A 20972-nucleotide genomic window follows, 5' to 3' on the forward strand; every position below is an offset into this window, starting at 1 on the left:
GAGATAAGGTTCTCTAGCCTGGAACTCAGCATGCCCTCTAATGTTCTCTGATTTTTTACACGCCTAACAGCAGGGAGGAGATGGTAAATTTCCCTTGACAACAGGAAACACATTTATCCACTGATTGCAGTATTGCAATGGGAGCAAATGGCTCTCACAGGTGCAGTGGACATCAGAAGTGGCTGCAGTGCAAACCAGATGAAGGCAGCAGAGCATTAAAATGGCAGAGCTTCAGTCCCTTCAAACACTTGCTATCTCTCACCTACAAAACCGAAGAAACCTGTGTTCAGCCTATTTATGACAACATCAGCTTCCTGGGGACTGAGAAGCTCAAAACATTTCACAGCCTACAAGGGGAAAAATACCCCATGATGTTGGGAGTTATAAATTAGACAAAGTCCATGATGTTTTTCAAAGGGAAAACTATCAGATTTTGGAGGAGGAAAACACTTTAGTTAAAAGGACTCCTTTATTCTCCAAGATACTTTCCTTTAGGATATAATCTGTGTTTAGGCTTGAAACAACAGCAGGAAATGCTACCTACTCATGCAATGCAAAAAAATTTTGTGGCCAGAAAACTGGCTTCTGTGATCCTGCAAAACAGCTATCACCACCCATGCCAGACATTTGAAGGACTTGAAGGGCCATTTTCTCTGGATACCCTGTAGCATTTTGAAATTGAAAACCCAATGGGTACATGGTCTCTTGGCATAAGTCTACTGCTGGCCATAGGCTACTTTGCTGTGATCCCACAAAAACCAGCCTTGAGACAGACTGCACGAACCAATGCAGTCCTTCGTGCTGTACAGACTTGGTTTATGATTTTATATGTTCATAAAGAATGAGTCTACTGTTCAACAGTAACAGACTGCATGAGGCAAAAATGCACCAGCTTCTCTGTTAATCACTGGACAGAAAGCTGGAAATGCCAGATTTTACTTCTGATGTTCATTTCAGCTATGTTTTTAAACTGAACAAAATAATCTCTTTAGTCACCACCTGTTGCATACAAAAGGAATCTGTTCGACAGGCAAAGCACAAAAATATTATGCAGATATATTCTGACTGCAGAAAGATTGTTTTTATGTACACACATAAAGATATGAATGTCAAATATGACTGTTGACTCCTAGCAGAGGTAGTGCATTGCTGACGCACTGTGATGAGATCATTGTTTGTGTCAGTCTGCATACAGACAAGATACGCTTCACATTCATGTTCACTTATCACTGCAGGAGGATGCCTAAAGCACACCAACATTTTAAGCCTGAGATGTTAAGCTCTAGTAAGAGGGTTCCTAGTTCGCACCACCACTGTAGTGGTGAGTGGTTCATACCACTCACAGAGCAACACTCCTAATATCTGTCTTCTTCCTGCTAGGTACACTGTCAGCTTTTAAACACTTCAGTCCCATAGCTACAGCAGAGACCCTTCATGGTACAGTCATCACCACATCACACCATCTATGGCTTAACATTCTCATCTCACATAAAGTCCGTGGCTGCATACATTCCCAAACATGTCCAAATCTGCTTGCTCCAGCTGGCGCTCCCCCCCCACTGAGCCAATGACCCAAAAGTGACAAGTTGTGCCTATTCTACGAATCATTGGTAGGAGGGCAAGCCGAATGCCTCAAAACACGGGAAACCAAAATAAGGCAGCCTTTCAGAGGTCTGTAATCCAGAGACAAGAGGTGGAAATTGCCATGTCTTGCAGAGTGGGCTGCAATCCCTGCTGAAACACTTTCCTCCTTTTCCAGCCATACAATATAACCCTCAAACAGATCATGCTCTTTAACAGAAACCCCCATAAAATTCATGGTAACAGGCTTATTCTATATACCTAGCCTTCTGGAATATCTCAGAGGTCTCCAGCCTCTCTCTGAGCAAGGATCCTTAAAATTTAAAGTATCTCTCTGAAGTTTCACCTCTTTTATTCTTGTTACCCAGTATGTTGCAAAAGTGGCCAGATTTGCCCGAACTTCATTCTTCAGCATTAGTCACAAGTAAATTTAACACTGCATTCACTAGTTCTACCTCTCATTGCAGGTATTTCTCTTTCCCACGTTTCTCTCCTTGGGAAGACCCTTTTATAAAAACCCTTAGGAACAAAACAGTTGCCCCAAAAGGGAGGAGCAGAAACCAATGAAACTGAACAGAAAGGAGGTAAGTGACAAAAGTATGTGCCTTTTCCTGCTCAAATTTGGAGGGCTACCAGCTAAGGAAGCAGCGTTTCTGAATTCTTAGTGGAAGATACAAAAGCCGAGATGGATATAACATTGTTCAAGCTAATAAGTAAAAAGTCCAGGAAGAAAATTACAGGTTTTGAGTTTCCTCTGTTTGCTTACTGAGACATGAAATGGAACTGGATACTAGACCCAGTGACTAATGATTTATTTAACTTTGTGCTGCTGGCCTTTTATACTAGCAAATCATTAATTTACCTACATGGTCCACTTACAGAAAGAATAGGTTTGTAAAATTCAAGGCTTTTTACAAGGGTTTTTTGGCATTAGTATATATATATATATATAAATACAAGTTCATACATAAAAATGTATGCACATATACCTTTACCTACATATTGTGTGTACATGCAATAGAAAACTAAAAATTATATGTACAGATTCCCCCAAAGGCTTCATAGTTTCTTTCGTTTTCTCATCTCTGTAGGGTTAGGGAGTCACTTTTGAATGTGTTACTACTTTTTACATGTGTACCCTACAGGCCTGCTGTTGTCTCAGCACCTCTCTGTGTTTTGGTATCAGAAAAAAGGCAAAGTTATTCCTACCAAAAATAAGTTACTGCTCAACATGTAAAAATACACTCTTACAGGCATCAGGCAAGCCTTAAAAGAAAAGCTATTCATCATACAGTAAAAGCAGCGGGGAGGGCTAGCAAAGCTTTAAATTGGCTTGAGCTCACTTCCACCCTGTGAGTAGAACTAAGTTTAACATCGGCCCAGAGGATGGAAAGACAAAGTCAAGAATAATAATTCACTTCATGTCAAAACCTTGTTAAGAGATTTCTTTTGAAAGCTCTAGCTTTGTGCTCCCAGTGAATGTGTCAGCCTCCCGCACAGGCACATGAGCCTGACCTCTCCCATCCACCCACAAATTGGCTACATATAAAATGGCCATTAGTTCCAGCTGGCACATGGGGTTTTAGCTGAGGCTCTCCCTTCCTGTCTGAAACTGGAATAGAAGTATTGGCGGAATGTGTGGAGAGATGAAACAGAAAGAAGCAGCAATCCATACACTTCCAGTGCAGTGCTCCCAGGTCTGCATTTCTTAACTGAGCATCTGCATTAACACCAACAATTAGGCAAAAAACATTTTACCTCATTCAGATCAAGCAGAAACATATTCTCCCCAGAAGCACAAACCACACATAAGCAGCAGTCTACTCTTGATCTGACGAGAATTTAAAAAATAAAGCATTCTAAAAGCGGTGTTGGAAATCATTGGAAATACTTTACTTTTTTCAGTCTCTTAGGATACAGGATTAAGCTGGCTAGTTATTTTAACCTCCGCTAAGTGTGAAGATGGGCAGTCCAAACACCTTCCACTTAAAAGAGTTGTTAGACATTTGTCCTTTCAGATTGTCATGGGTTTTGTAAAGAGCATATTATTCTATTCCATCTGGGTGGAGCAGAATTGCTTCTCTTTGCCCAAATGGGTCAGTGTCACTTATCAGATGGTGGAGTGCTACTTATCTCTCTTCATTATTTCACTACTTCCATAGGAATGTCTTCTGCTAATGGACCATTGAGAGCTCATCAATGACATGACACATTACACTGCACTATTGTAAGCTGCTCCACACAGGGAGGAGGAGCCAAACCATCTTAACCTAGATAAAAAGGACCCACAGTCCCACTAAGTATCCAGTTTTTCCACCGGATCCCTGGAGGAAGACCAGACCCATCTCACCATTACTGGACCCTTTTTCTTCAACGGGACCATCTCGACTCCAACAGAACCACATCTGCCACTCCAGGAGGGCTTACTTTGGACTGCTTCCAACACCCTGACCAACAGGGTGTCAGGTTGTATTTCTGACTCTGTCAAGGTTTTCTAAGATATCTTGTTTATTTGTTTGCTTATTCTTCTGTACTACAACATCTGTATTTTTATATCCCTAATAAAGAACTGCAATACCTATTCCCAAAATCTGTCTGACAACCTTTTAATTGCAAATTTATAATAATTTAGAAAAGAGAGAGAAGAGCTTACATTTTAAGGGAGACTCCAACCCTCCCTGGCAGATACCTGTCTATCTAAACCAAGACACAGATACACTCTGGATGCCTTCACTATGATTAGAACATTTGAAGAACACTAACCTAGAACTTGCCTTTGAAAAGGAAACCCACTGGACACAACCTTGCAAAAGCATGGCTGAACATCAGCAAAGCCTTAGGATCCACAAGACTGGCTGGTATACACTTACACTTAGTATTGGATTTGTAGGGAGAACAGGACACTGAATCCAGGTAGGATTTAAAACTGAAAACTCGGCCACCTGCCTTTAGAAATTGCTACAAAGAAGCATTTAGAGGCCTGCCAAAAAAAAAAAAAAAAAAAAAAAAAAAAAAAAAAAAAAAAAAAAGCAGGATGTGGTTAATTTGACCATAAGAATTATCACTTATTCTCAACTGTGGGGTAGCTGGCAATTGAAATTGGTTTGTGCAGCACAGAACAGGTAAAAACATTTCAAGCAGTTCAACTCTAAAGGCTCAGAATCAATAGGATGCACAAAGTCAGCAGGTTTTGGCTCTGTGGTTGCTGGTTTCTTTGGTTGTGATGGTTTTTGCCTTGGTCTTGTTTGGTGGGGGGGTTCTTGTTCATTTGTTGTGTTTCGGGGGGGGGGGTTGTTTGTTTGGGGGGGTTTTTTGTTTTTTGCTTTTTTGGTTTTTTTTTTGTTTTTTTTTTTTTTAAAGCACATCCCAGGACCCTGATTTCAATTACAGTGCAGTTTTTACAACACTAACACAAGAATCTTGCATGTATTTTCCAAAGTCAACACAAAAGCAGAGATGACTTTGTGGAGGGAACTTCTCATCTGCCCAGGTAACTGCATTATAACACTAAGTACTGCCTATGACACAGATTTTAGTTTAGAAGGTAAAAAAAACCTTATGTAAATCTGTGCATTCACGCTGAATATCCAACCATTCAGTATAATATGGTCATTAGTTCAAAACTAACACATTCTCAAACCCAAAAGATGGATTAAATTTGAAATTACTATCATTTTATACAATGCCATTCTTTCTTCTAAGTGTTACTTATACAAACATAGACACTATAGAAGCTGAAATCTTTCCATATAACTATTAAAACACTATTTAAAGTGTATCTACTGCCATATTAAATTCAGTCTTCCTTAGCCTCAATAGCCATCATTAGTATCACAGCTGTTGGGGAAGTCATTCAATCCAAGAACAGCTGGAGCTCAAACCCATCCTAAAATTAAGATCAGAAATTAGGTGTGAGGCTTATAAGTTTTAAGATTAATGAAACAGCTTTCAAAAGTCATTTCACCAGTGAAAACAGCTGGTTAGACACAAGCTTTTCCAGCTGTCAAAACAGACTTGAGAGGAAATGCAGGTAGCCAGCACTCAGCAGGAAACAGGAGAGTGGCAAAAGGAATTCAAGGAAGAAAGACTTGAACTGAAAATACAGAATAAAATGACAATGTTATTCAACAGTAGGTAGGAAAGTAATAAAAGGACCAAAGAAAGAGGATTTAAGTATTGTGCTGTGTGGCTGCAAATGTACTGAACACAAAATACGCTCAGGAATATTTAAGTTTCTATAAATAGCTTGCAAGTGATTCCAGTGGTGTTTGTTTATGCTATGCATGAAGGATTCCAACAACTCTTTCAGAAACAGAGCCTCTAACTAAGTTTCACATGATCTTCACAAATGATAGGGAAGAGACAAAAAAAGCCAAGTTAGACGGCAGAGCAACTTCAGAGTCCTTTTGACTTAGTGTACCTGAAAGCAAAGGATCGACATTACTTCTCAATGTCAACAGGTTTTGTGGCAAAGGTATCATCTCTAAAATCCAAATCTAGGCTAGTTACAATAGATATGGAACTACGCTGTTCTCCTGTAAAATTTTTGTACACTGAAGTTATTTTAAAAAATTAAGGATAATTCAAAATCAGTTTAGCACGTGAGTTATTTTCAGTCAAATATAAAATCCAAAAAAAATGGTGTAGTTGTAAAAAAACCTGAAAGGCACACCCCTTTACTGGTGTGAAGATTAATTAGAAATAAAACAAAACTGCCATAAACACTTAAAGCAGTCACATTAAAGCACCACTGAAGAAAGAAAAAAAGTACTCCAAACAGATTGTATTCAAAATTTATTTTTAAATAAAGGAAAAAACAAGACAATTATTTTAAATAAACATGGTGTATTATTCTACACAGCTTTAGATGAACATAACTTTACATCAGCTGTTTATAACTTTTAAAAGTTCTGTTGCAGCATTGTCTACAACATTTGACACTGTTGGTTTCCATTTCATCATCAACCAAACAATACTCAAATGAAACCATTTGCTTAAGGGAAGCTTTATTTTTCATAGCCAAAGATGGCTCTACTAATACCAAAGCACCTGTTGAACAATTATCCCCACCTAGTTTTTTAAACAAAAGTCTGTTCAGCTTTTTTTTTTTTGGTTCTGTTCCATTGCCTGCATAGAAATCAGCATAAAGCTAAGTAGCAAGCCAAGCTTCACTTTAGCAGTGCAATGAATGGCATCAAACTTCATGAAACAAATGAAGATACAAACATTGTCAGTAAAATCGAACTATGTCAAACACAGTATTAATAGAAGAATGTTTTTGTTAGAATAGACTATGTTTCAGTGTAAAACTTTCCTCAGGAAAAGTGCTTCTTCCTGATTCACATGAAAAGAATGAAGCATGCATCACAAGCCTTTGTTCAAAGAGAAATGCCCACTAGAAAGTTCCACGTTACCATAAGGCAAAAGAGACATTAAGGAGGATGAAGCATCTTGGCCCAGAGTATGTTTTACAACAAATATCTAAGTATTACACTTGTGTAGCATACGATGGGTAAGGGATTGGCTCAGTAAGGTAAAGAGTCCATTTTTATAAATACATGTCATTATTGCTAATATGCTACACATCATCATCCAACTTTTAAAGCTGCTTTGTTGACATAACCTTGTAGTTAGCAGTTCACCTTCATGGTGACAATATGCTACTCCATATGACAAAAAGTAAAGCAGCATAAATACAATTATGAAAACAAAAGGCTTATGCAACAGTCTTCTCTAGCTTTGCTGTGTCTTTTTAAATCAAAACATGTTCAAAGAAAACAAGTCCAGTTCACTACAAACTAGGAAATTTCACAATGAGGTTGAAAACCAAGTTACAGGGAATGGAAAGAGGAAAACCATGTCATGCATTATAATCTAGTCCTTTTAGTCATACCACTGGAATACCAAAGTCCAATTTAAAGGCTAGACTAACAGGCAAACAGTCAAGAGTAAACTTAGTTTGATAACTAAATTAAGACTACAGTTTTAATCAGTAACAGCAAACTCACCTGGCCTTTCAATATATTCACAATATCTACTGCAATTGAATACTTAATTATGACTAGTATAGGTATGTATGTTCACTTTACAAAGATATTAAATACCTGCATCACGAAATTACATTCTTAAGACATTGTGTAAGAAAATAGCTCATGTGTGAAATGTTTCTGAAATGTATTTCTGCTCCCTTCTACTCCCTACAATGTCCCACACACACACCCAACACCCCCCACCCCCCACCATGAAAGCATTCACTCACAGGGGAAAACAAACACCCCTTAAAAAAAGATGGAAGTACTGAGGGGATCACCTTGGCTAGTTACAGCACAGTGCTTTACCAGGTTCAAGACAGAACCAGATCAGACTTGGCCAAAAGATGCCCATAATACATGTCTGACCAGTAAATCCTTCCAACTCATTCTTATCAAACTTAGTCCACTTTTGATTACTGCAATGATTAAAATATTCCCTATATACATATAAACACAAGACTACAGTCTTTAGTTTGTTTTTGCAAAGCGGTTTAGTCTTTCTATTCATACTGTTCTGCAGCAACTACAAGAGGTAGGCATAAAACATTTCAGAGCTTCTCTCCCAAAGTCCCGTTACTAGCTCAATTTAGTGGGATAAAACAAAAAACAGCTGTACCTCTGTGATTTTTCTAGGTACAGCCTTGTGCAATCCAGCTGGAAAATAGCTGTGAACCCTAGATTTGCCAGCATAGCACACCAAGGAGTAGGAAGCTGTTCATATCCTGGAGGCTTTTTTTTAAAAAAAAGTCTACTGCAGAGCATTTAAATAGAAAGCAGATGTCAGGACCAATTCTCCCTATTTTTATTTGTACACAGAAGGAAGGTACCATTTGGCCAAGACTACATATGTATTTTCACAGATGCAAATGCCATGCAAAAATAAAGTGAAGAACAGATACCAAACATACAAGTAATAAAACTACTGAAGGTAGATTTTCTTGGAAGTATATAAACAACTTATAATACTTTTCTTTCCCCCTTCTCTTTTTGACATTCACAGTTACAAATGTGTGCCTATACATCAATAATTTCTTCTGCAGTGCCTCCACAACGTAACCTGTAGCGCCCTGTTCTCCAGCTAATTGTGGGGTCCCACAAAGCAGATAGGAAAATATAAATTGTCATGGATTCTCTGATGAACCAAGCTACTGCATAATCAAATTTTGAAAAACACAGAGCACCACCCTAGAAATAATAAAAAACAAGGTATTTAATCATACTGATAACTCAAGAGAAATTTGAAAGTCATTTAAAACCCTTTAAAAATGTTTTATAAAGCTTACTATGCAGATTTATACATCAATAGCATCCTTCATTAAAAATCAAAAATATTTTATGGTTCAAGATACAATTACCCATATAAAATATTTTCTACAGCATTAGAAGAAAAAAATGCTGTTCTCATTTGTGGCACCTTTCTATATTAAAAGTTTTATGAGGCCTTGGAAGTAGGTTACAGCTGTTCTCCTTGCCCACTGTTAACAAAATGAAGTGACAAATGTACGCATGTACATCTCAACAAATATTAGACAAAGTGACACTAAAATAAAATAATAACCCCCCACCCCCAAAATAAAATCCCACAAAGCTTCTATTCTTGTACTGTCAAAAGAGCCTAAAATTTCTGCATATGCCCATGTAGAGCAGATTTGAAACATGAATATTAATTAAGGGGACAGATAAATTTTCAGAGCCTAATCAGAGGCAAGTGCAGAGTTTTACAGAATACAAAATTACGACCAAAACAACTTCCTTCTTTTCATGATACTGTAACTGAAGGTGGAAGACCAAGAAGTAACAGGATTGGACCTGTTATTTCCTGCATGTCAAGAGAATTATTTTATGGTTGCAATAAAGCTTAGCTTTTTGCTTAAGTCAACGTGGCAATAGTAATTTTAGTAACCTCCCGGAAAATAAAATTCCATACCTGAACACCTTTTAGTTGAATGTAGTCAAATATAAACCATGCCAAGCAGTGACACACGAAAAATACCATTATATCCCATCTAAACACATGATGAGCTGCCCATCCAATAACTAGACTGGCAACAAAGCACTCTGAGATTGGCTCACAAATTATTGTGGCAGGCAACATATTAATTCGTAGTTTGGCCCACCTAGAAAAGACAAACAAATCAGTTTTGACTTTGCATTATTCATTACCTCCTCCTCCCCCGCCTCACCAAATGAGCCACCATGGTATTTTCTAAAATGCTAATCTCATTTAATTAACACCTCCAAATAAAATACTGCAAAAAAAGCCTCCCTTTCAAAGATGCTATGGATAGCATTTAAAAAGTACTAAGGGCAGGAGTGTTTTAATTTTTTTTAATACTTGTAACAGTCATTCTTCTGGGGAAAGTCGGTGCCTCTCTCCCCACACAAACAAAGAAGCATGCATCAAGCTGTGCACTCAACTTCAGCACAGTGGGCATTAGATCAAATTAGCTGGGGAAACGTATTCCCTCTCCATTATCAGGTTGATCCCATCAGAAGAAGGGGGCAGGGATGGGTGGGAAACAAAGTAAAGATCAAAATCTTACCTGATCATTCTGGACTGAAACTGAGAAATAGAATATGAACCAGAGTTTTGCATTGCAACTTGTGTAGCCATTGCAAATTTCCAGCCCCTGAACAAGGAATTTGTTATTATAAAAATGTGCAAATAAGAGATGCAAAAACCAACTAGACAACAAACAAACAAGAATTTTATTAGGCTTCAAAGTTTCTTTGGCATATGTACCCTATTATTACAATGGGTAAAGGTATTTAAAAGAACTATTTTATCCAGACTCTTCTTTGGAAAAAAACCCAAATACTTAAACCAAGTTCTGAAACTTTTCTATAAAGGAATTGACAATGATATGGCTTAAATATTTCTACAAGACTTACACTGATATGACAAAGCACATGTCATTAGCTTGTTTGCTATATATATGTGAAGCTGACATGAACGCCTATACTTACAGTATGGAACACCTATACTTACAGTATGGAACACCTATACTTACAGTATGGAACACCTATACTTACAGTATGTGCCATGTGTTTAAAAAACCCCAAAAACTAACAAAAATAAACATTTAAACTGCACCTAAAGTCATAAGCTTATTTCAGACTCATCTTACCGGTCAGCTATAGCTTTGGCCATGAAATAATCTTCAGCAATATACTGTGCAAAAGCTATCAGTCCTCCAGCTTGGTCCAAGACATCCTTCCTCATCAAGCATGACATTCCTGTTACGCACTTAAAGCCAGTTAAGTTTGCCGAAATATATGACCTTGGATGTGAAGTTCCAAAATAGACCTGCCAAAAGTACAGAAGGCATTTAAAGCTCTGGATGTAAGTACTACACTGCTAAATTTTTCCTCTGAAAACATATGGAGGGTAAAAAACACTAGATGTGGCCATTTATAATGGTGTATTTGGAAAAACCTAGTGTATCATCAAAACTGAGGAATCTATTGCTGATACTGGCTGTGTTTTTCCAAATCTATAAGCAAGTTTTAAATCCACATATTGAACTACTGCACTTCATTTTGTATTTAATTTCTAATTTATTGAGGTTTTTCTCAGGGCATATATGTATTAAAGATCCATTAAGTCACACATTAATTGCTAAGATTAATACATTATGTGGCGATAACTGACAGACATGTTCTCTTTCCTCTTGTGAAAACTAACTCTATTCCTGCATACATGTTCTTAGAAACTTACTATATGATTCTAGGGAAGCATGGGAAATTTGTTTACTTTGCACACTTGCAAGCTACTTAAGATTGTGAGCAAATCCTTTTACAAGATTCAGAAGCAACTAGGAATGACCTACAAAACAGCAGAGGGAATGAGTGCTAGTGCCTCTCACTATTATTTAGTGTAGACTGCCTTCAGACTGGTACAATAGCTCATTCAAGAAAAGGCATACTCATCTTGCAGTACGCTGGATCAGCAAGCAAAAAGCACTTCCAGGAATCCAGAAGCAGGAGTTGTAATTCCTGCTTTAACAAATAGCAGTACTAGGAAATTTGTGCTACAGGTCTCTGTTTTACTCTTGTAAGAGAAAATTCAGACTTTGTATCATTAAAAAAAGGGGAAAAAAGGAAAAAAAAATCAGCACAAAAGCATCCCTCATTTAGAGCAACGAGTACTGAATTTCACCACACTTTCATGTCCCACATTTCTGTCTTTCATCCCTATCAGTTAACTTTGGGGCCAAAATGCCTTATACAGGTCAGCTCTAAATAACAATTGATTAAATTACATGCCTTGAGACACAAGGAACAAAAAAGCAAACTCAAACTCTTCCTTCTACCAAAGAAAACTTACTGAGAAAGAAGAAAGGGGAGAATAGGACAAAATGAGTAATATGAAGATGGTGAAAAGCAATCAACTTCTTACTTTCTCTTTCACTACAATTATTATGAGACATGAAATAGCACTACAGAACAAGAGGCAGGGTAAACCAGATAAAGATCCTGTAACAAATAGATCTATGCAATTTCCTGGTAAAGAAAATTAAAGGTGTTAAAAAATTACATGGACTCAAAAAAAGAATGGAAAAGTTCACTTAAGAAATCTGTTCTTACTAAAACACTATTATATTAAGGATTAGCAAATATACAAGTCTGTTTCCTGCTCAGGTAGTCTCTCAGCTGAAAATTTCAAAACACTGAGGCAGTATTACAGGAAAACAGGATATAAGCCTTGCTTTTGTTCTACTTTCCTCAAAGGTTCTGCTTGTAAATCCTGCTGGAAATAAGATACTGTGTGAGTTGGACTTAGCTTTGACTTGTCATGGCCATTTTTGTATGCCTTTTCAGATATCAAAATAGAATTAATTAGTCCTTTCTGACTAAGCACTAGAAAGCATTCGTCAGTTCAATTCTTTAGTTTTTTAGTAATTACAAACATAAAATCCAAAATGTGTATCCTGTAATCTTTATTGTTCATATTGTAAACTTAAATATTTTAGAGCTTAAATATTTATTGTAGAGCACTACAGAGGAATTTTGGAGCATTTAGAAGTTGTTCTAGTTATCCTGAGTTTGAAGTGTGACTGCAGCTAAAAATAAACATTTCGTCACTCACGAAGTACAAGAGGCACAATACAGCTTGCACTCACCAAGGTTTTGCAAGAAAAAACCCCCCCAAAAACAGAATGCCCCCACCTCAACACTGCACTCACCTGTTCAAGGGTAGCAGCAAAACCCTGTCTGTCTGCAACATAGGGAAGCCCATGGACCAAGCCCACTTTTTCAGTCATTTGATTGGCCATATCTGTCAGTGTGTCTGGTGTTACTAAGTGACAAATGAAAAAATGACACTTGATGGAGCAATTCATTAGCAGATTACTGCAGCAAGACCCTAATTCTCATTTATTACCAGTACCAAGAGTACATATGCTTTGATGCATCTTATTTTATATGAACAGTTTCAGAAAAATAATATTAGTGCTTAACAATTATTATGATTAACTACAAATAAAGTGGAAACAGTCTGAAGATTATTCTTAAAGGTATTTTCTCCTTTAACTAGAGGTTAATCCTTCATTCCACAAAAACATTTTTTCAGACTTTTAACTTTAATTAAATTAAATTAAAGTTCTGCTTATATTCTCAGTTAAAATAGCCTCCAAAATCTGCTTGATTACAGTGAATAAGCACAGTTTAACAGCTGGCACATACACACCTACCTCTGATTCCACTATCACAGATCCATATGAGATCGTATTTGGCAACTTCATAGCCAGGCATTAAGTTATTAATCTTGGGATTAATGCCAACCTTCTTGCCACCTGAAAAATACAAACATCATACAAAATTAATGTATGGGGAGTTTTTGGAATTCAGATTCAATATCCAAAATATTTAAATATATGAACTGAAGAAGAGTAAGTGTTTACACACCAATTCTGAAAGTCCAATTTTATACAAAACATTTACATTTTAAGTACACCTACAATTCTGTATTTTACAATTGGAAAAATAAAAGGAAAAAATACTCAAATGCTTCCTTAAAATGGCAGGGTAGCAAGATTAATGTAATTAAAGGAGCAGTAAAACTATAAAGCTTATCACTACATTCTTGTACAGTAAACATTATTTATCTCTTACTTTTTAAGACTATGAAGACTGTATTCTACAGTCATTTCAGCAGAAAAATAAAAAAGGAGCAGAACAAAGTGAGACACACTCCTTTACATCCAGCTGACAGACATGGTCAAGTTTGTTTTATATCTGAAAAAAAAAATAATCTGAACTACATTTTACTACCCTGTTCTAATACCCCTTTCCTCCACTAATTCCCATATAAAGTGAAGAAAGAGACAAACAGCCAAAGCAGATGAAAAAGGACTGTTGCAGGACCTCAAGCTCAAATACAGCCACAACTCTTGAGTCATGTCCTGCACATTTAGTTCAGTGCAAAGACAGGATTTAGATTGCTGTTTTAAAATTAGAAGGAAAAATTGCACGGGGTTACTGAAACCATTGTACCTAAAGTTTTCTTGGACTGAGGTCACAGACTGTGGCTACAAACTTAGTTTTACTGCAAACTGGTGATTAAACTACAGAACCAACACGGGCTGAACAAGACAGCAATTTATTTCTTTTAGTCTCTATAGACATGTGGAGCCTTCAACTCTCACATAGAGTATTCTATACAGAGCTGAAAACCTGACATTTTACTAGTCAGAGTCCCACCTTCAAGTTGTACTGCTTACCTATAAACAGTCTAGCATCAACATTTGGGTATTTGCCAAGGAGCTTTTTGCACACATCAATAGCTGGATCATCATGATCTTGTACACAGAGTAGTACTTCATACTAGTGAAAACAAAAATGTATACGCTCACATATATATTTACATACATACAGCTAATATCTATATGGTCTACGAAATAAAGCTTAATAGCGTAGTAAGCTAGAGAAATAAAGAGTGCTGTTATAGAATTAAAAACAAAGGGGTTGTTTCACAGCTAAATGAGTCTAGTTCTTTAACGCACAGCCCAGTATTGTGAAAAAAGAACTAAGGGTGCATCTTGATGAACTCCTTTACTGTTGAACATTACTTTGGTCGTTATTGAAGTGTTTCTATTCGTCATGAAATAAAATGTTCTGGTATACAAGGTAAAATTTTTGTTTCCACTTCCATTTTTGTTCACGTACAAGTCTTAAATCCAATATTATATTCAATGAAATGACAGCACCTGAAAAATTAAAGAATGAGGTTATGACACACTATAACTGCATACCTCTGAACTACATCTTCCATTCCTTTACTTTTATAGATACATATGCAGAACAGAGTTGGAAAACAACCCACAGAGACCAGTATATATATGTATGTACACTTAAATGTACAACAAAGCTCAGGAATATATATATGTAACATACCTGTATTTTCATTAATAGAATGGATGAAAAAACAAGCAGTAAGGGAAAATACTGCAGTTGCTATGTGATATGGGTGAAGAAATAAGAATCACTCAACACTGAGACAGCTTTGAGAAAGGTATTTCTGCTTTTGCAACAGCAAATTTGTTAAAGATTTCTTACTTGATATAACTTTTTTACCCTGTTAAAATTAGAGCTATTAAAGCTCCAGTACAAAGACTAATATACAGAAAATACAAATTTCTGATCAAGATACCCAGAAGCCATTTTTACAGTTCAAGACTGAAAAATTCAATCACAACAACAAACAATTTTCTTGGCCTACACTGGCAGTAGCTGCTGTAAATAAGAATCCCAACTAGCAATAAAAACAGTTCTTATTCTCCCTTATACTATTTTATCACTTCACCTAGGTAGTTTTTGCTTAAGTAGTTTAGTGAAAATAATCTGAATTTTGAAAGTTCTCCATTGGCTCTGTGATCAAAATTTCTGATGTTCTTGTTCAGTGCGGGGGTATTACATACAACAGAAGATATTAAATTAAATATATATACAAACTTCCAATTAAAAAATGGTATTGTCATACACAAAAGCCCGAACTACTCTCACTCCTTTCAGAATTTTGAATTGAGGAAATTTAAAGTCATTTAAATGGGAGTTAAGATTTGTTCTAGCACGACAAACTATCAGGTAGATATCACTGTCTCAGAATGCAAACTCAGTCAATTGGCTAAGGAGCACACAGTGTTTGATTTCTACCATCTTACAGCATGGAAAATAGATTTTAAAAGAATTGTTTTATTAAGCAGACAAGTCCTCTCATCTCAGTAGAATCTTGACAGCATGCATGCCATAAAAATAAGTAACTGAAGAAAGTAGTTTTTTACTCCACATTAAATAATATTTGTAAAATATAACTGGTTTTCTGAGACATAACTTATCTTCAATCCACAGCAGCAATGATATTTCTATACCCATATTCTCCAAGAAATTCAACCAGAATTAAACCAGATATTTCAGACTCCAATATTTGAAGAGCAAAAATCAAAAGAAAATAGCCTTGGTATATAGCAGCTAAGTAAAAAACTAGAAAATGTTTGATAAAGGCAGAACAAATACAAAGATGTTGATCTACACAAACATTACCATCAGGTTCACTTGAATTTAACATGAATAGAAAAACTTCTGCAAAGTTACAATATGCACAATCAGAACTCTTCACTGATAAAAATATTATATGTAAGTTTTTAGCATAACTGGATTCAAGAGAAGAGTATTTCACACATGGAGTATCACAGAAGAGAATCATTAGCCCTGCAGGTTTAGCTTCACTTTAAAAAGTTTCAGATTAATCTTACATAATATTTTTTCACTGCATAGCTGAACTTTGAATACCAGGTAATACTGTTGCTCTAATTTTTGCAGTCAATCTCTTAAAGTAGTTTTGCACAGTAACTATAAAATCTTTTTTCAGATAGTTTGAGGACCTTGCTCATACTGTCTAATCTGTGCTACAGTAAACTGAAGCATTCACATGTACATTTTCACTCTCTTTGGAAAAAATATGACAACCTACTATTATCTGAAACTCAGATTTATGTGGAGTAGCAACATTTTATTATCCATGTGTTTTCAGAACTAAGGACCAACACTACTTGTAAAGCATGATCCAACACCATTGGGGTTTTTTTTGAATTATTAAACAAATTTTATTAGTAGTCAAATGTTTCAGCTGCATAATGTTTGATGTTCATTATAGGTCATATAACAGCTTATAATATTGCTGAAGATTCTTTGCACTGTTTGCAATATTGGCATACATAGCATGCCTCCAGTATGCTTTAAACTGTGTTTGGCCACACTTTATTGCACTTTGTTGAGTTGAAAGGACTGATATCTTCATGTCTGAAGCTTTCCAAAAGGCCCAAAGTTTCATTACAGAACAAACTCCCAATTCCTGATTAGTTCCATGTGCTATGGATTTTCATTGTTTTACCCTGGGTACTTAGGTGTCAGTTTAAGGTTCTCAGTTAGAATACACAAACAAAACCTGCCGTACATCTTACACAAACCTTTGACCTTTTACAATCAGAGCAGCAGTATCAGACACAGTTTTGAGAAGAACTGAGAAAAGAGGAGTTTTTATATTAAAGCTAAATTTCAAATTTCAGAATCCAGCAGCCACAAAATTCAGTAAAAAATGTATTCTTTTTCCCATCCACAGGAGCATACTTCAAATACTGAATGATACAACAAACACTTGCAGACTTCTTTTAAGGTCTTTAGAGCAAAGAGCATCTGACACACTTATCACTAATAGTGCTTATTGTTTGTATTACAAATTCAAACAGTGCTTAACGGCAAATGTGAGCTTTTATGAACTACTTCCTTCCCAGCACCAATACATGTCTTAGAGATTACCCTACCTACTAACAACTGGTGAGGCACACTACCTCATCACTGAGCAACTCTTCATTAGATGAGCTATCAGTGAGAACCATCAAAAAGCTTCAGGCTATCAGTTAAGTGTTCTCTATTGGAGGATCTCTTACAGAGAAGTAGTCAACTGAGGAGAATTTCTTGCTTCTCAGGTGATCTTTTACAGCACTACAAAACACTTAAATCTATAAACACCACAATACAACGATAGGAATAATGAAGCAAATCTTAGTGGAGTGTAGAGTATGTTTCACCCCCACACCTTGGACATATTCCTCAATAGACGGCTTTATAAAAATGAATAAATTTTGTTTGAAACATGTGAAGTATGTAATCACACATTTTCTGCAGAAGGAAGAACAACCCAAGACAAGCAAGCAGCATAGCTCTCATCCAAGCTTTTCATATGACTTCTCATTTTTGAGGCATAGGAGGGAAAGAAAGACACTAAATAAGATACATACTTTCGGATAATCCAGCTCAAAGAAGGTTTCTAGGTTGTTGATCAGGTTAGGATCCACTCCTTTTAATGGCTTTAGAAGTGAAACACCAGGAAGCTTGCTATATGGCTGTTTGTCCATGGCTTTCTTATTGAGGTGGAGACGTCTGTAATGAGAAATAGCATATAACACTGCTTAAGAAAATATACTAGAGAAAGCCATTCAAAATACAGTCAGAAGTAGGAAAGCCTAGGAGTTAAAACTGCTGCAAAAAGAATTAAATCCAGTTGTTGAAAAAACAGCTGTTTTTCTATCTAATAGTTGATGTCAACAGCTGATGTAAAAGGCAATGCCTAAAAAAAACATGACACGTAGTTGTCAGAGTCTGTCCAAGGATGTGATATGCCTCACAACTGTCTCCAGTGACTGAGGACTGAGACCCCAGACTCTGAAAGGAGCCCCTGGCCTGGCTGAGATGGAACGCTTGCCAAGCCTCGGAGACTGGCATGCAGCCCCATGAGAATGGAACTCAAGAACAATGGCACAAGACACCAAGCCCAGGCCACCTGTCCAAACTGGTCTGTCCATGACGAAGGTACGGTTTATAGCCTGTTCCTGAGCATTCAACCTTTAACCAGGTGGTTCCTGCTTTGGCTCTGTGCCCCTCGCTTCCGTTACCTATAAAAACCCTGGAGACCCCCGCTCACTTTTGTGATCACCCCACTGGAGAAGATCGTGTCTAGAAGCATCTTCACGCCTCGAGGAGTCATCCCTCCATGTTGGTAGCTATAATCCCCTTCCCTCTTTTTCTGTCTTACTATCCTCTTTTCTCTCCCCACTATCGCATTTGTTGGCACTAAATAAAGGTGCATTTGTGACTGAATAAACTGAGTTTGTCCCCCGCTGTGTCTTTTGCGCTCTGAGATCCCTAAAACAAACCATCACGAACCCCGCTTGTGTGAGCGGATCGTGACAGTAGTTTACATTCAGCTTTAACTTATTTGATATTTCAGATTAATGCATTTTATCCTATGCATTTTGAGCAACAGGAATATGACCTTTTTTCAAACTGCAGCAGAGACGAGATTTTTCTGCCTCCCATCACAGCACTAAAACTGCTAGTATTATAACAAAATAATCATAAAAACCAATTTACTATAAACAAGGCAAAAAGCAAAAGGCTCAGGTGCTTTTTTGTGCATCAAGTTAAGCAAAATTTAGAGCAAACTGAAAGCACAGGGGTAACAGTTGATCCTACTGATCAATCTGTTAACAACTCCAAGATACAGGATTAATTAACTGTAGTATAAAAATCCTTACAGCAAGCTGGGTCAGAACCATAGATAAACTTTTACATGTAATTTCAAACAGTTGCTGGTATTTAATGAATCAGAATTGTTTGTGTTTTGAAAAAGACATTTAAGATCATCAAGTCACACTGTAAACCCAGCACTACCAAGTCCACAACCAAACCACGACCCTAACTGTCACACTGAATATTTAAATGCATTGGAGATAATGTCACAACTCACTAAAATGAATGTTTAATCCTACACTCCTGTGTAAATCAACACAAAATTGAGACTGAATGTTATAATTTATGGCTTAAACATCCTTATTAAAGACTTTTGCCTATTACAGCAAAACTGTATTACAAAAGTCGCAGAGAAGACCACCACACTCTGAACAGATCTTCTGACTGAGGCCCTGAACTGGCCACTGATGGAGATAAGATACAGTAAACTCAGGTCTGGTGAGAGAAGAATACATTCTCACAGGAATCAGGCTTAACAGCTTTGGAGTGGAGCCCGCAGCCCCAGGGCTCTCAGCTGCCAAGCACGCACAGACCCTCACCCCAAACGTGGAGGCAGGAGAGGTTTTGGGTGTGCACTGGAAAAGCCTCTGCTCAGAGGCTCTGTGACTGCCCCTGCTCCCTGTGCAGAGGAGATCGGCTGAGGGGCCTTTCCCCCAGGAAAAGCTTACCCACAGCAGAGGGGTGTCATGGCCCATCAAAAACCCCCCAAAGGGTCCCCAGACCTGCCCCAGAGCACTGCAGATGGTGCAACAGCTCCTCAGTGCTGTAAGGGACAGTGTCAAACTGGACCCCTGCAAGGGGGGCAACCTGGGCCTTCCCCCCTGGCCAAAGCTGAACTAATCCACTGACCTCTGCACTCTTTCAAGTGTGACAGTGGCAACAGGGGACCCGCACCACCAAGAAACCAGAGATGGAGAGGAACAACGAGGCAACATCAGGACTCCCAGATGAGTGATATGCTTCCACCTAACCTGCCGTCACCCCACCCTTCACACACGCTTCCTTCTCTATCTCTTTCTTCTTTCTCCTTGCTTCTTTTATTATTAAATAAAATATATCAGTGTTTTTCGCACCAACATCTAACCTCGTTTGGTTTCAATCATGTTTTTTGGGTACATTTCAAACCTTTCTGCATTAAATCTCTCTGATTCACAGAGTAGTTTCTTTTGGTCTTCTGTGTTAAACCACTGGGTAACGATGGGCCAGTATACAAACAAATTTGCATCAAAAAATACATATACACAAGTAACTGAAGGACCAATTTCTGCAGAAACATAAAATTTGCAGATTAACATATATACCGAATACTGCAGTCCTCTGCCATGAAGAACTGTCAGATTGAAAGGCTATTTTCTTGCAACGTGTATCTAATGATATCAACTGTCATCTTAAACTTTCACCAAGTAATATTACTGACCTATAAAGAAGCTCCAGTAAGAGAAGATATTCCAGTAGATCACTAGATATTTTTTTTCCTCCTGAAGTAAGACAGTGGCATTTGGTACCTAATAAGTCCCAGCCAGCATGTTTGCCTTTTAGGCAGGTCAGCGGCTAGACATAATAAACATAATGTTACAGAGAATAAACAATGGGTTGACCAAAAAGACAGAAGAACAAAGCAGATTATATCCTAGTGCTGTTTTTGAGTCCTGGCCTGGGCTCTGCAGAGGTAAATTGAAATAGACTTGCTGAGTATTTAACTGCCAAGGGATAGTCAGACCAAAGGAAAAAAAAAAGAAAAGCAGTAATTCAGATAGCTACCCCAAGCAG

General features: G+C 37.3%; 1 protein-coding gene and 1 long non-coding RNA gene across 3 annotated transcripts in view; one reads left to right on the plus strand and one right to left on the minus strand.

The window, feature by feature from the left end:
• Positions 1-4129, plus strand: part of LOC136288897 (uncharacterized) — a 36797-nt gene extending 32668 nt beyond the window's left edge. The window contains exons 4-5 of the long non-coding RNA XR_010720637.1: positions 2049-2165; positions 3744-4129. This is a non-coding gene — a long non-coding RNA (uncharacterized lncRNA). The remainder of the gene's footprint in view (positions 1-2048; positions 2166-3743) is intronic.
• Positions 4130-6368: 2239 nt separating this feature from the next.
• The window catches only part of UGCG (UDP-glucose ceramide glucosyltransferase), a 34073-nt gene continuing 19469 nt past the window's right edge, over positions 6369-20972 (minus strand). The window contains exons 1-9 of one of the 2 annotated variants that reach the window (XM_066181434.1): positions 17912-17969; positions 14684-14821; positions 14336-14438; positions 13307-13408; positions 12800-12912; positions 10742-10920; positions 10157-10243; positions 9541-9730; positions 6369-8798 (exon numbers count right to left, since the gene is read on the minus strand). In XM_066181434.1, the coding sequence (XP_066037531.1) occupies positions 8628-8798; positions 9541-9730; positions 10157-10243; positions 10742-10920; positions 12800-12912; positions 13307-13408; positions 14336-14438; positions 14684-14716 (978 nt within the window). In that variant the 5' untranslated portion in view covers positions 14717-14821; positions 17912-17969 and the 3' untranslated portion in view covers positions 6369-8627. Of the gene's footprint in view, positions 8799-9540; positions 9731-10156; positions 10244-10741; positions 10921-12799; positions 12913-13306; positions 13409-14335; positions 14439-14683; positions 14822-17911; positions 18054-20972 lie in introns of those variants that run through there. The other variant, XM_066181433.1, reaches the window with a different exon arrangement.

This window comes from Chamaea fasciata, unplaced genomic scaffold, assembly GCF_029207755.1.
Source record: "Chamaea fasciata isolate MVZ Bird 193981 ecotype frontalis unplaced genomic scaffold, bChaFas1.0.hap1 SCAF_4, whole genome shotgun sequence".
NCBI lineage: Eukaryota > Metazoa > Chordata > Aves > Passeriformes > Sylviidae > Chamaea > Chamaea fasciata.